The sequence below is a fragment of the Thalassophryne amazonica genome, chromosome 2 (assembly GCF_902500255.1).
Source record: "Thalassophryne amazonica chromosome 2, fThaAma1.1, whole genome shotgun sequence".
Lineage (NCBI taxonomy): Eukaryota > Metazoa > Chordata > Actinopteri > Batrachoidiformes > Batrachoididae > Thalassophryne > Thalassophryne amazonica.
The window spans coordinates 50708143-50723228 of record NC_047104.1 but is presented as its reverse complement, the minus strand read 5'-3'; the positions used below and the strand labels follow the sequence as shown (position 1 = coordinate 50723228).

The window sequence follows — 15086 nt, the reverse complement described above, 5'->3', positions numbered from 1 at the left end:
ACCCATGTCATTTTATTGATTTGAATACATTTAGCATTAATTATTGGAACACAAAATTGGTCTGGTAAGCTCAATGACCTTTGACCTCCTTACACAGGTGAATCCAATCATGAGAAAGGGTATTTAAGGTGGCCATGTGCAAATGTTTCCCCTCTTTGCATCTCTTCTAATGAGTGGCAATATGGGAACCTCTAAACAACTCTCAAATGGCCTGAAAACAAAGATTGTTCAACATCATGGTTTAGGGGAAGGATACAAAAAGCTATCTCAGAGATTTCCACTGTGAGGAACATAGTAAGGAAATGGAAGCCCACAGGCACAGTACAAGTGAAGGCCCGAAGTGGCAGGCCAAGAAAAATCTCATAAGCTGAAGCGAATGATTGTGAGAACAGTCAATTGTGAGTCATTAACCCACAGACCTGCTCCAAAGACCTACAACATGATCTTGCTGCAGATAGTGTCTCTGTACATTGTTCAACTATACAGCGCACTTTGCACAAGGAGATGCTGTATGGGAGAGTATTGCAAAGGAAGTCTTTTCTGCGTACACGCCACAAACAGAGTCGCTTGAGGTATGCTAAAGCACATTTGGACAAGCCAGCTTCATTGTGGAATAATGAAACTACACTCAACAAAAATATAAAAGCAACACTTTTGGTTTTGCTCCCATTTTGTATGAGATGAACTCAAAGATCTAAAACTTTTTCCACATACACAATATCACCATTTCCCTCAAATATTGTTCACAAACCAGTCTAAATCTGTGATAGTGAGCACTTCTCCTTTGCTGAGATAATCCATCCCACCTCACAGGTGTGCCATATCAAGATGCTGATTAGACACCATGATTAGTGCACAGGTGTGCCTTAGACTGTCCACAATAAAAGGCCACTCTGAAAGATGCAGTTTTGTTTTATTGAGGGGGGATACCAGTCAGTATCTGGTGTGACCACCATTTGCCTCATGCAGTGCAACACATCTCCTTCGCATAGAGTTGATCAGGTTATCAATTGTGGCCTGTGGAATGTTGGTCGACTCCTCTTCAATGGCTGTGCGAAGTTGCTGGATATTGGCAGGAACTGGTACACGCTGTCGTATACGCCGGTCAAGAGCATCCCAAATATGCTCAATGGGTGACATGTCCGGTGAGTATGTCGGCCATGCAAGAAATGGGACATTTTCAGCTTCCAAGAATTGTGTACAGATCCTTGCAACATGGGGCCGTGCATTATCCTGCTGCAACATGAGGTGATGTTCTTGGATGTATGGCACAACAATGGGCCTCAGGATCTCGTCACGGTATCTCTGTGCATTCAAAATGCCATCAATAAAATGCACCTGTGTTCTTCGTCCATAACAGACGCCTGCCCATACCATAACCCCACCGCCACCATGGGCCACTCGATCCACAACATTGACATCAGTAAACCACTCACCCACACAACGCCACACACGCTGTCTGCCATCTGCCCTGAACAGTGTGAACCGGGATTCATCCGTGAAGAGAACACCTCTCCAACGTGCCAAACGCCAGCGAATGTGAGCATTTGCCCACTCAAGTCGGTTACGACGGCGAACTGCAGTCAGGTCGAGACCCTGATGAGGACGACGAGCATGCAGATGAGCTTACCTGAGACGGTTTCTGACAGTTTGTGCAGAAATTCTTTGGTTATGCAAACTGATTGTTTCAGCAGCTGTCCAAGTGGCTGGTCTCAGACGATCTTGGAGGTGAACATGCTGGATGTGGAGGTCCTAGGCTGGTGTGATTACACGTGGTCTGCGGTTGTGAGGCTGGTTGGATGTACTGCCAAATTCTCTGAAACACCTTTGGAGACGGCTTATGGTAGAGAAATGAACATTCAATACACGAGCAACAGCTCTGGTTGACATTCCTGCTGTCAGCATGCCAACTGCACGCTCCCTCAAATCTTGCGACATCTGTGGCATTGTGCTGTGTGATAAAACTACACCTTTCAGAGTGGCCTTTTATTGTGGACAGTCTAAGGCACACCTGTGCACTAATCATGGTGTCTAATCAGCATCTTGATATGGCACACCTGTTAGGTGGGATGGATTATCTCAGCAAAGGAGAAGTGCTCACTATCACAGATTTAGACTGGTTTGTGAACAATATTTGAGGGAAATGGTGATATTGTGTATGTGGAAAAAGTTTTAGATCTTTGAGTTCATCTCATACAAAATGGGAGCAAAACCAAAAGTGTTGCGTTTATATTTTTGTTGAGTGTAAAACTGAGTTATTTGGACATAAGGGGCGGCATGCATGGCTGAAAAAAAAAACAGCATTCCAAGAAAAACACTTGCTACCTACAGTAAAATTTGGAGGAGGTTCCATCATGGTATGGGGCTGTGTGGCCAGTGCAGGTACTGGGAATCTTGTTAAAGTTGAGGGTCACATGGATTCTAGTCAATATCAGCAGATTCTTGAGAACAATGTTCAAGAATCAGTGACAAAGTTGAAGTTCCGCCGGGGCTGGATCTTTCAACAAGACAATGACCCTAAACGTTCAAAATCTACTAAGGCATTCATGCAGAGGAACAAGTACAACGTTCTGGAATGGCTATTTCAGTCCCCAGACCTGAATATTATTGAAAATCTGCGGTGTGATTTTAAGCGGGCTGTCCATGCTCGGAAACCAACAAGCCTGACTGAAATGGAGATGTTTTGTAAAGAAGAATGGTCCAAAATACCTTCAACCAGAATCCAGATTCTCATTGGAAGCTATAGGAAACGTTTAGATACTGTTATTTCTGCAAAAGGAGGATCTACTTAAGATTGATGTATTTTTTTCTGTTGGGGTGTCCAAATTTATGTACCTGCCTAATTTTGTTTAAAGAATTATTGCACACTTTCTGTAAATCCTATAAACTTCATTTCACTTCTCAATTATCATTGTGTTTGTCTTCTATATGATATATTTAACTGAAATTGCTGATCCAAACAACCAATGATTTGTAAAAGAAAATCATGGAAATCATTAGGGGTGCCCAAACTTTTACATCCAAATGTATGTATGTATGTATATATATATATATATATATATATATATATATATATGTGTGTGTGTGTATATATGTGTATATGTGGAGTATCGATGCTGTGGCACTGTGCTGTGTGATAAAACTGAACATTTCAGAGTGGCTTTTTATTGTGGCCAGCCTAAGGCACACTTTTGCAACCATCAGGCTGTCTATTCATCATTTTGATATGCCACAGCTGTGACGTGGGATGGATTATCTCAGAAAAGGAGAAGTGGTCACTAACACAGATTTGGACAGATTTGTGAACAATATTTGTGAGAAATAGGTCTTTTGTGTATATAGAACATGTTTTAGAGCTTGAGTTCAGCTCATGAAAACTGGGAGCAAAAACAAAAATGCTGTGTTCATATTTTTTGTTCAGTGTAGATGTTTTACAAATTGATCACTCACAGGCAGGTGAAAGAGCTCTCCATCTAATCCTTGTCCAACAGAATCATTTTTGTGATGTAGGTCAATGCTATCACTGGTACATTCTGTAAATGGTGTCTGGATAAAGCACTGCAGGGAGACAAAAAAAAAAAAAAAAAAAAAAAAAAAAGATAGATCTGACCACTGTATGGTTGTTTGAAGTTTGGCCTGGCAGCTATGAAGTGCAGGCCGTGCTACAAATGATTCATGACGACCTTTCATCACCTCTCAATGTGCAAGTGCAAGCTTACCAAGTTGAAGACTGCCATGATGATGATGACCGCAGTAGTGATGGTTGCCAGAGGGAGGCGAACACATGGCCGTTTCACCACCGCCTCCGACACAGCTGGCAGCCACTGGCACTGTGACAGCTTCTGTGGGAAGACACGCTGGAGAGGACAAACAGAGCTCAGGAGGAAGAAGCGAATAAAGCATGTTTTGCAACAGGATCATGTGACTTTTCTGAAGTCAGCCATCTGCAGAATTGAGTGATACTTGGAAAGAAAAGGAAATTCTGAGATTTTGTTGAGAAAAGAAAAGCTGTCCCTCTGGAAATGTCAGGTGTGAAGCAGGTTAGCTACAGAAATGTTGGAGTGTTTTAATTCTCAAGATGAGTTAATTCAGGCACAGTGAAACATGGATTTGTTTCAGTGTGCATCTCATTTTAATTTGTTTCAGATATCTAATCAACATTATAAACACCTGATAAATAATTCTGGGCATCTGTGTGTCTGCGTGGGTGGGTGGGGGCTTGACTCTTGACCTCTAGCTAGTAAATGCAACATACCTATATAATATAAAAACTCCATTAATGCCCGATCTCAGTGTGAATACACGATTACTGCAGCCTGGTTTAATCAAATCATCATTTAAATAGAACTGTTTCAGCAGCCTGGGATTAAGATAAATGCCTTAATCAGTAGCACACTATGCCAAGAAGAGATTAAGAACATGGTGAACAAAATACATCAGTTAGGAAAGGTAACATAACTATATCTTGGGATGTGGGTCTCCAAAGCACAGACACTGGGTCATGAAAAAAACTTGCGTAAGAACAAACCTTTCCAGAAGTGTCTGACTTTCCAAAATTCTTTGAAAAGCACAACAACTACTCATGTGAAAAGTCACACTCATGACATTATTCTCAGAAGGTAAATGTCTATATGGGCCCTGAAGCTCATCATAAAGAAACTGTGCAAAAATGGTGTAAACTGATGAGCATTAGAATGAATCCAACAGGTAACCTAGAACAACACTGAGCCTCATCAGAGTTCTGCCAACACACACACTGACGACTCTCAAGCCTTTTGGGAGAATGTTCTATGGACTGATGAGTCATAAGTGGAACTGTTTTGAAGACAGGGCTCTTATTACAACTGGAGTAAACCAAGCACAAATGCTTCGACACACAGACCATGCCTTCACTCCAGCATAGTTGTCATGTCTTGGTGATGCTGTGGTATTTCAGGGTCTTGCTGAATTGGCATAGCTGAGAAAGGTATGAATCTGAGGTGAAGGAGAACAGCTAGTCATCCATTCATCAGTTGAAGAGCAAGCCCAACTACATTAAGCAGGAAGATGATATGAAATAATCCAAAGTATACAATCTCTTCCAAAAGTATTAAAATGACAAGGTAAATTAATTTGTTCTTAGTAACACAATGAAAATATTTGGGTTTGTGATTAAAATGATCAACACTTAGAATGTCCCTCAGGCCTTCAATGCCTGGTGTTTATATCGGGATGTTTGCAAGAAGATAAAATATCTTGGAAAATTGTTAATTCTTTATAAATAATTTTTTAACTATTTAATTTTTCTTAGGATGCCACAGTTTTACACTAAATTTTAATATTTGAAACTAAAGTGAGACATACACAAAAACAGAAAAAAAAACAGTAAAGGGCAAATACTTTACATAGTGTTGCATACACAAAAACAACAGTCATCCTTTCACTTCTTCACTAGTTGATTATCATCTATTTAGCTTATATTTCTGAGCTATGAATGCAAATAAAGTACAAAGCCACCTGTATTTATGCTGACACAGGTCACTGCAGTGCTGTAAGACAGTTTTCATCTTCCAGAAGCTCTGCATGAGGTTATCACAATAACAAATCAAAGCTTTCAGAACTGACCTCTTTAATTTGGCTTTATATAAATGCTCCTCTTTACTTGACTGACAGGAAAAAAAACTAAAGTTCCCTGCAGATTAAAGTATTACCATGTTACTTATTTTCTGAAGTTTGCTGTATTACGATACTTGTGGCCTTCACACTAGGAGAGAAACAGCTATTCAGAATTCCACATTTAATTTCCATATTCACGTCATTCACAAGGACACACTGAAATCAAGTTTGACCTCAAAGTTTGACATTTTATTCAATGTAATACATCAACACTTTGAAGTGAAATAGAAACCAAACTTTTTATGCAAGCATTATATCTTGTATCCAGAGTGTGTTTAATGGTTTTCCGTATAATATGCAAAATTTTCAAATAGGACACCACTGCTGTGAGTGTTTCACAGCTTTACAAAGTTAAAAATCCCCCATATTTCTAAATATTAAAAGGAGAATATGAGTCTTAATACTAACCTGTATGTGACCTGCATAACATATTGCCAGGGTCAGCAGCAGTACACAAACCAACACTCCAAACGACATCGCCAACATCTGTCGGCTGAGCAGATTAACACCCAACATTACAGAGGAAAGAGAAAAAGAAAAAAAAAAAAACTTTTCCCTTTAGCATAGATATGTATTATATTCATAATATGCTATTTAACGTGACTTGGTGGAAGCAATTTCCAAAATGCTGTGATATATTTTTTTGATGGGATGAAGGGAGATTTGGTCAAACTCACTCTTTTGTAACCAACATCTGAATGGAAAAGACGCAGAAGAAGATGAAGGTGGCACAGCCTACATAATGTTTGAATGATGGCAAATCCAGAGCTCGGTACTTAGAAGAAGAAAAACAAACACACATGAGCTTCTTTTGTCACACTAAAATGTTTAAAGGTATAAAATGAAAACATAAAGGGCCATAACTTTAAAAATGTGCACAAAGATCATCTTGAAACTCATCTGAGACAAAACAATTGAGAACTGTTGAAAATTCGATGCAATTCTGTTCAGTAGTCAATGTTATAGCGTGAACTTTATGATCCAGGTGGAAGTACATACATAGAGAAACCAGTTCAATGCTCCCTTTTATATTTCATGGGGTGAGGTAGCGGGGGAAATACTGTACTGGCAGTGTTGTGTCTAACTAACCTGTTTTTCCAAGTGTTTTTTTGGGAACCAGAGAGCTAAACTGCTAGTGTCCTCAGTCTTAGTCCACTGCCTGAGAGAGCGAGAGAGAGAGAGAGAGAAAGAGAGAGAACAAACGTAATGACTCTTGTTGCAGACCCACCGCAGATCACCGTTATATTAATATTAAACATGTAATTTTTCTGTGCAGTGATAGTTTCTCCTGAAAGCGCTATCCAGGGAATGAACAAAATTTGTAAATTGTTCACTGGTGAAACTTAAAGGTTTGTATTTTCCTATCAAAATTCTGACATGCGAAAATAATACAGCAATAACTATCAAAGGATTGTTGCAAATTATTAGGTACAAAGTAGTCATAACTAGTGGTCATCAGGACAATGAATATCTATAGTCTGTGTTGCTTTGTAAACACATGATGCATGTGTAAATTAAAATAAATAAAATAAATTAAAACTTGCAGTTTAATTATATAAAAGTCAGACTACCCTCAAAATCTGAATCCTTAGAGGTTTTTGTTAGCTATCAGGCCTCTTGGGCACGCTACTCAACTTTGACAAATGTGTTGTAGACAGGAATCCAGTTTTCAAAACATTGGCAAAAAGAAAATAAACAGGTGTCACTCAGGCAACAGTAGATATAGCAGCTACATCTATGTTAGCATGTACAACATTGCTATAGCATTGACATAAAATCAATGGCCATATTTTCATCCCCTTTTTCTCCCCCTTGTCCATATTACTCTAGTACAAGTCACAACTTCCTCATACCGCTTACTTACTGTATTTAAAAGGGACAATGCTAAAAGATAAATGTTGCGTTTGATGGACTGTACCAGATTATAGCAAAAAGATAATTTGCTTTTGCAGTCCCTTGGCAGGTCAAAACAAAAACAGGTTTGTTTTTTTTCTCTCAAAGTCAAAACAAATCTCTAGAGCAAAATCAAAATCAAAAATACAAAATTACAGGTTTTACAAGCACTCACTCACTGTCATGTAATGCAACTAAAATCATCACTTCAACAGAGAGTTGAATTTAGAAAGGTCAGTGAATGGATACTAGAATGGCTCCAAGTTGCTGAATATCCTTTAGAGTTAACTCACTCCTTAAGAAATTTTAAAAGGCTTGTACAAAATGCTAATCCTGCCTACATGAGGCTGTAAAAACAAAAACTTGTGACCATGTGCCAAAGAGATGAGTGAGGAAAGCCGCCAAGACACCCATGACAAACCTAGATTTGAAATTCCCATAATGGCCCTGGTCACGTGGCACTAATGAAGGACACTGAAGCCAAAACGAAACAAGAAATCTGGACTGATGTTGACTTTTGGAGACATCGTTTAAGCATCGTCCAGCTTCATTCTTGTAGCTGGTCAGAATTTTCAAAGTGTTGAAAAATGTGAACGAATGCTGACGACAACTTCAATTTGTCTGTAATCCGTTTTGCTTTCTGTCTTGATTGTTCCTCATCGTTTGTGTAGTTCCCGTTTCGTCAGCGTTTCGTTTGATTGTCGTCCAACTTCTTCCAGCCTCCCAAGTCCAACATCTTGCACGAACTTTGATGATATCTGAACGGATCAATAACTAAAGATCCGACCAGCTGAACATGACTCGTCCATGTGTGGGACAAAAAGCAACGTTGTCATACAGAAACAATAGCGGCAAGAACGTTTGATCAACTACTTTAACCACGCATGTTGCAGCGTCTCTGGCTAGAGAGGCTGTGCACATACACACACACAAACATCTGTGCGCCACAGATGGCTGTGTGCACGTTTGCATGCCGTCTACAGCAGGTGCGCCTGCAGGTGCTGTGGAGAGCACATGTTGGCTGCAGTATTGTTCAGAGGCTGGCACTCGGTCTGATATACGATGTGAAGTTACGTCATCATGAATGTTTTGTTTTGATTTGGTTTAAATCGTCAAGGTCGCCATTCGCTTCGTTTTTCTTTTGTTAGTTTCAGTTTTGTTTCGGTCTTTTATGCGCTCTGCACTCGCAGGGTTTTCTGTGATGGGAGAAGAACCGGCTCATTTCATCCACTTTTTCCTCGATGATTTGTGGCTTTTTTCCCTTCGTCAGCAAAGAGATATTAGTGATCATTCTTGAGTTATGCTCACAAACCTGGTTACAAACACAGGCCAATGTGGTGACAGGAGCATTAGTTATGTTGTAAAAATTTTAAACTCATCATCCCATTTTACAGTTATTATTTACAAATTCATACTCCAAACGACCACTCAAATCTAACAGGATATTATTCATGTCAGCGACACCAATTCTTTTTTTTTTCTTTCTTTTCCACAAAGTGATGTCAGAACAGAAGCTTTCCATACCTAAACACAGACACTCATTACTGGCAGGACTGCAGCCATAAGTGCAGTCTGCTTGAGCAAAACTGGACTCATGAAGAGCTGTGGAGCACAGGTTTGCTGTCCCACATGAATCAGATGATTTCACCTTTGACCAAGTTTCTAAAGCTATCTGGCCTGTGTCACTGGAGAAAATGTACCATGTGTAATCTGATATAAATATAGACTGACTTGCTGCTGAGCTCATCTATGGTAGTCGTCATCTCATTGTGGAGCTCCTCATCAAACTTACTCTTCTGGGATTTGATCCTGCACCAGACAGCACAGAGACAATTAGGAAGCAGCACAGAACAGACACCAGAGCATACAGTCTGAGTGCAACAGACACTGGAAAACCAGATCAGGTAAGCAGGTTACTCAGGTCCAGTTTAGTGCTGCTTGGAGGCAACTTGATAAATGCAGTTATGAGTATTAGTGGGGAAAGACAGTGATTGTTTCTGCTTGTGAGAGTTATGTAGTCTACCATATGCAAATTTGTGCATAATGGCTTTGTACACCTGCTGTGACACAAACACACACTCCAAGCATCAGTCAGTAGTCAGTGTTAATAGGATCATTTCAGTTAATTAACTGAAATTTCTTAGTAGCAGGATTTCTGGCTGTTTGAGATCACATGATCACATTGCCTTGTTACAAAGACAACATAGCAGTAAAATGAACAGTAGTACCACAGCTAATGTTAGTGCCAGAACAACAAGGTTTTCCACCAATGCAGTAGTTCTCAGCCTGGAGATCAGTTCAACATGATGAAGAATTGTGAGATTTTAAGAGGAACACAGGGATTTTTTTTTTTTTTTTTAAATTGGGTCCTATTTAAAGATGTTTTGGGGTTAAATTTTTCACTCCGCACTAAAACAATAATCAGTCCACTAGTGAGTTAGACTGCCAAGGCCACCATGATATCAACAGTTATACAATGCAAGCCTATGGGGCAAGCTAAAAACCTCACAATAAACAACTTCTTGTCACCAGTGAATATGCAAAAATATCACAAGTGTCTGGCAGCACGGGGAGGATGCCTATTGAAAGAATGGCTACTTTTTAAAACAGGTTATTTAGCCATCGACTTACTTTAACCTTCTTTTCATTCAGGATGCGACTCACCGCTACAGCCGTATAAATAAACCATTGGCGAGGGTCTCGTTCTATTGCTTACAAAGGGAACAAACACCTAATCAACAACTGACTTGTACAGACTTAGTGCAGAATGGCTTCACCAAAAAAAAAAAAAAAAAATGAAGGTTAAAGTAAGTCACGATGGTATAATCAGTCATTTCAAAACTTTTAACAATTATGAACACATTTACCTCCCAACGGATCTCCACACTACCACAAACCTCTAATAGCATTTTTGCCTATTCAGTGGTGGCAAGAAGTGGTTTACTGTGAGGATTTTAAGCTTGCCCCACAGACTTGTATTGTATAATTATTTATCCCGTGACAGATCAATACCGTATTGTTTATAGATTTTGCCCAAGTGAAAAATTTAACCCAAAAACATCTTTAAAGAGCACCCAGGTTGAAGCATTCCTTTCATGACTAGACACTGGAATTGACAACATGGTGTTACTTGTTTTTAATCATTCTTATAAATATAATTCAAATAATTTAACTATTTCATCAAAATCTGAGTAAATAATTGAACAATTGATTACTGGGCATCAGTGCTGAACTCATAAACCGACAATATTTGAATCATGTAGTGAGTTCATCGCTGAGGATGGACATGAACCTGTAACTACTCAAACACAAACTTTGGGATCTGCTACAATGAGAGAGATATAGGAAGAGTTGTTTTCAGTGTGAAAGGTCATCTTTTGAAACAAATATTGTAAGCAACCACGAGTAGGCAGTCGTCAATTTGCAGTCGTCAATTTTGGGTGCCTTGAGTGGTAAGCTGAGAACTACTGCAGCAATGGAATGAAGACCCTGTAGGCCCTGGAGGCCCCACTCACTTATAGTTGCTGAATGGATGTGTGGGCAAGGAGAAAGGCTCTTCTAGAGACTCATCAAAGCTGCCAGGGCCCAACAGCAAGACAAGAACACATTCATCACAATAGACCAATAAGAAACTAAACAGTAAAGGACACTGAATGCAAAAATGTATCAAAAACAACTAAATTTGTATATATTGTGTGTGTGTATATATATATATATATATATACACACACACACACACACACACACACACACACACACACACACACTTGTGCTTAAAAGTGTACATACCCTGGCAGAATTTTTGGTTTTTTGGCCATTTTTAAGAGAATATGAATGACAACACAAAAGCTTTTTTTCCACTCATGGTTAGTGGTTAGGTGAAGCCATTTATTGTCAAACAACTGTGTTTGCTCTTTTTAAATCAAAATGACAAGAGAACTACCCAAATGACCCTGATCCAAAGTTTACATACCCCTGTTCTTAATACTGTGCATTTAACATCATCGACAGCTTGTAGTCTTTTTTGGCAGTTTTGGACGAGGCTCTTTGATGGTAAAGCTGCCACTGAATATGTCTTGGACTTTATTTACATTAATTACAAAGAAATACAAACAGTATGGTACTTTATGGTAAATCTGCATGGAGTAGACAGTTATCAAAAACTGAGTGACTGTGCAAGAAGGAGAAGAGTGAGGAAAGCAACCAAGACACCCAGACAACCCAGGAGAAGTTATGGGCTTATGTGGCTGTTATTGGAGAAATTGTGCACAGTGCAAGCTTTGCATTTTGCATCACTACTCTTAGCTTCATAGTGGAGTAGAACAGAGAAGGATTTTCTTTTACCAAAACAGATCAAATCCAGGCTTGCATCTCAGATGTACCTTCTGGCAATTTGTAGCTAAACTTTCAGGTCTTCTTTTTAAGAAAATCCTCCTCTATACCACTTCATCATGAAGATGGATAACTGGTGATACAAAATGCAGTAAATCTCACACAAATGATATGTGTTCATTCACTGACAATGCTCATATTGACATGAATTTGTCATGCTGAGTTCTCCTCCAGGTGTAAAGCTGCTAAGTGGAAAAACAGGTACAAATGTAGCAATCAACACAGTATGTCTTGGAAACTAATGACTGCAGTGAGGAGTCAATTAAATTAATTGTTTCTGATATACATAAAATGCATTGAAATTAAATAAAAGATAAACATAATCCAACACTGGATGTACACCATTCACACTGCCTGGCTTCAAATATTGCAGTGCATGCACTTTGCAGATGTGGGACTGAATGCAGTATGATAAATTTCTCACAAAACACTATGAAACATTATGATCTTGATACTTTTTCTCCCATTTATATAAACTCTAAGTGCAGAATAAATATACATTGACCTTGTATTTGCACCAGTTGCAGTTATGTAAAATCAAAACAAATCTGTTTGATACAGATGTGCGTTATGATAATGTTTGACCAGATTTTTTTTTAAGATAATTTTATTGCACATTGTAACATTATGTGGAAACTTTTGTTATAAAGTTACTCAATTTCTGCAATTTCTGATAGCAGTCCAGATGGGTGAATACTGGAAGTAAAAGTGATGAAAGACAAATCGAAGAAGCCAATTTTAAATGATTTATATACACAGATATATAATGATTTATATACACAGTATATGATTTATATACACAGTAAAATCGCCAGTGTAAACACTGGCGATTTTACCGTGTATGGAATATGACTTGAATCCACCTGGTGGTAAAAGCCAAAAGTAATACAGCAAAAAGACCAAAAAAAAAAAGACCTTCTTGTAATCGGCTGTATATCAGTTCAACTTTTGCCCTTGTTTTAATTGATGTCAGGCGATCTGGTGGCAAAATCTGCAAGATAGGAGACTGCCCAAACTAATGACAGTCATAGAGCAAAACTGATAATTTTTTAGGATTTTTTAGGATTTAACACTGTAACATGAATCAGCCATGAAACCTGAAAGTAAAAGAGCAAAAACACCAAAAAAAAAAAAAAAAAAACTTTCAACAAGACTTTTCAGTGTACCACTGACTTTTCATTTTTATTTTGGCCTGTGATTTTTTTTTTTTTTTTTTTTTTTGGCAGCAACTTTTATGTCAAAAGTGTTTGAACCTCAGGGAACAGAGCATTCAGCACTGACCATGCCAGCTATTGCAGGCTCAGGCTTCTTTTTTACCACATTATCATTGCTGAGGACATGTTACAGAAAAGTGTGTTTTAAGGCCTAGCCTCTGACACAATTATTTCAATGTCTGCTGTTGTAAAATTCAGTTTTTTCACCTTTTGAAGCCACATCTTATTCATAAATCAACTTCTTTCACGTTACCCCTCATGGCACACTAATCGGATGTCCTTGTATAGAGAAATAGAGGTGTGGCAGTTTGGAGAATGCAGCTCACGGACAAGTGCCTGTCAGTTCAGAATGATTCTGCTTCACAAACGTCCAAGATGGTGAGAACAAAACTGGCTGGTAAGCACTAATTGTGATTTTGCACACTCACTTGCAGAGACTAAGAACATTTCTACACACATACAGTCCTCTCCAAAAGTATTGGAACAACAAATCCAGTTCCTTTGTTGTTGTTGTTCACTATAGACATTTGGGTTTAAGATCAAAAGATGAATGAGACAAAAGTTCAGAATTTCAGATTTTATTTCCTGGAATTTACATTTAGATGTGGGTATATCACCTTTTGTATCAGACCACAACATTTTAGGTGAGCAAAAGTAAAGGGAAAAAGTAATCTTAAAGTAAATAGTATTTAATATTTGCTGGCTTGCAACCCTTGTTTGCAAAAACTGCCTCAAGCCTGCGATCCATGGCCATCACCAAACTGTTGCATTCTTCATTTGTGATGCTATTCCAGGCTTTTACCACAGCTTCTTTCAATTCCCATTTGTTTTGGGGGGTTCTCCCTTCAGTCTCCTCTTCAGGAGGTGAAATGCATTCTCTGTAGGGTTAAGGTCAGGTGATTGACTTGGCCAGTGTAAAACCCTCCACTTTTTCCCCTGATGAAGTCCTTTGTTTTATTGGCAGCGTGCTTTGGGTCACTGTCGTGCTTCCTCCCGATTAGTTTGGATGCATTTATCTGTAAATTGGCAGACAAAGTGTTTCTGTACACTTCTGAATTACCATCATCATCAGTTACATCATCAATAAATATTAATGAGCCTGTTCCAGAAGCAGCCATGCAAGCCCACGCCATGACATTACCACCACCATGCTTCACAGATAAGCGTGTATGTTTTGGATCATAAGCAGTTCCTTTCTTTCTCCACATGTTGGCATTTCCATCACTTTGGTACAGATTAATATTGGTCTCATCAGTCCATAATACTCCCATCACACTAGAGGGAGAATGAGCCCAAATGCCTTCCGAATGAAATTTTGACCCACATTCGGAAAGTGTTGAGGTGCATTCGCAACCGTCGGACAGCAATTCTCTACGTAGTCTAAACAGTCTGGCACAGTTGTACAGCCGCCCCGAAATGTTTTGCCCATATTCAAAACAACTGTAGTGGAGTCAAAGTGGAAATATACTGAACAACAGTTGAAGTGCCATCTGACCACAATCTGACTGTGTTCTAAATATTCTTACGGCGTTAAAACAGCATTCGGAACAGTTTTATCGCGCCCGAGAGACATTTGCCATGGTCAGGCAAGTCAGATCCTGCCAGCATGTCCTGATTGTGCCATGGATGAGCCGTATGTGCACCCCCACTATATCCCGTTTGGGATGTGTAAAGGAAATATTGTTATATGCAATGTTTGTGGCACCCATTCATCTTATGAACTAGACGTGAACATTGTGCAATCAAGCCGAAAGCACAGTGTTTCCCTGCGAGCTCGCACTACTGACCAGGGTGTTATATCCATAATAAACCTTATATTACAGATACATTGTCATTCCCTCCATGGGTTAGATAATGTAGGTGAAATAATATGATCATCATAGGTGTAACACCTCAAGCAGATGCACCGCAATGCTGGCCCACGCCAAGTCA

General features: G+C 39.1%; 1 protein-coding gene across 3 annotated transcripts in view; it reads right to left on the bottom strand.

Moving 5' to 3' along the window:
* The window catches only part of adcy7 (adenylate cyclase 7), a 267502-nt gene that overhangs the window by 22549 nt on the left and 229867 nt on the right, over positions 1-15086 (bottom strand). For 2 of the 3 annotated variants that reach the window (XM_034186024.1, XM_034186030.1), the window contains 7 exons: positions 11064-11123; positions 9280-9357; positions 6745-6814; positions 6333-6430; positions 6064-6148; positions 3720-3857; positions 3451-3558 (listed from right to left, as the gene is read on the bottom strand). In XM_034186024.1, coding sequence (XP_034041915.1) covers positions 3451-3558; positions 3720-3857; positions 6064-6148; positions 6333-6430; positions 6745-6814; positions 9280-9357; positions 11064-11123 — 637 coding nt within the window. The remainder of the gene's footprint in view (positions 1-3450; positions 3559-3719; positions 3858-6063; positions 6149-6332; positions 6431-6744; positions 6815-9279; positions 9358-11063; positions 11124-15086) is intronic. The other variant, XM_034186034.1, reaches the window with a different exon arrangement.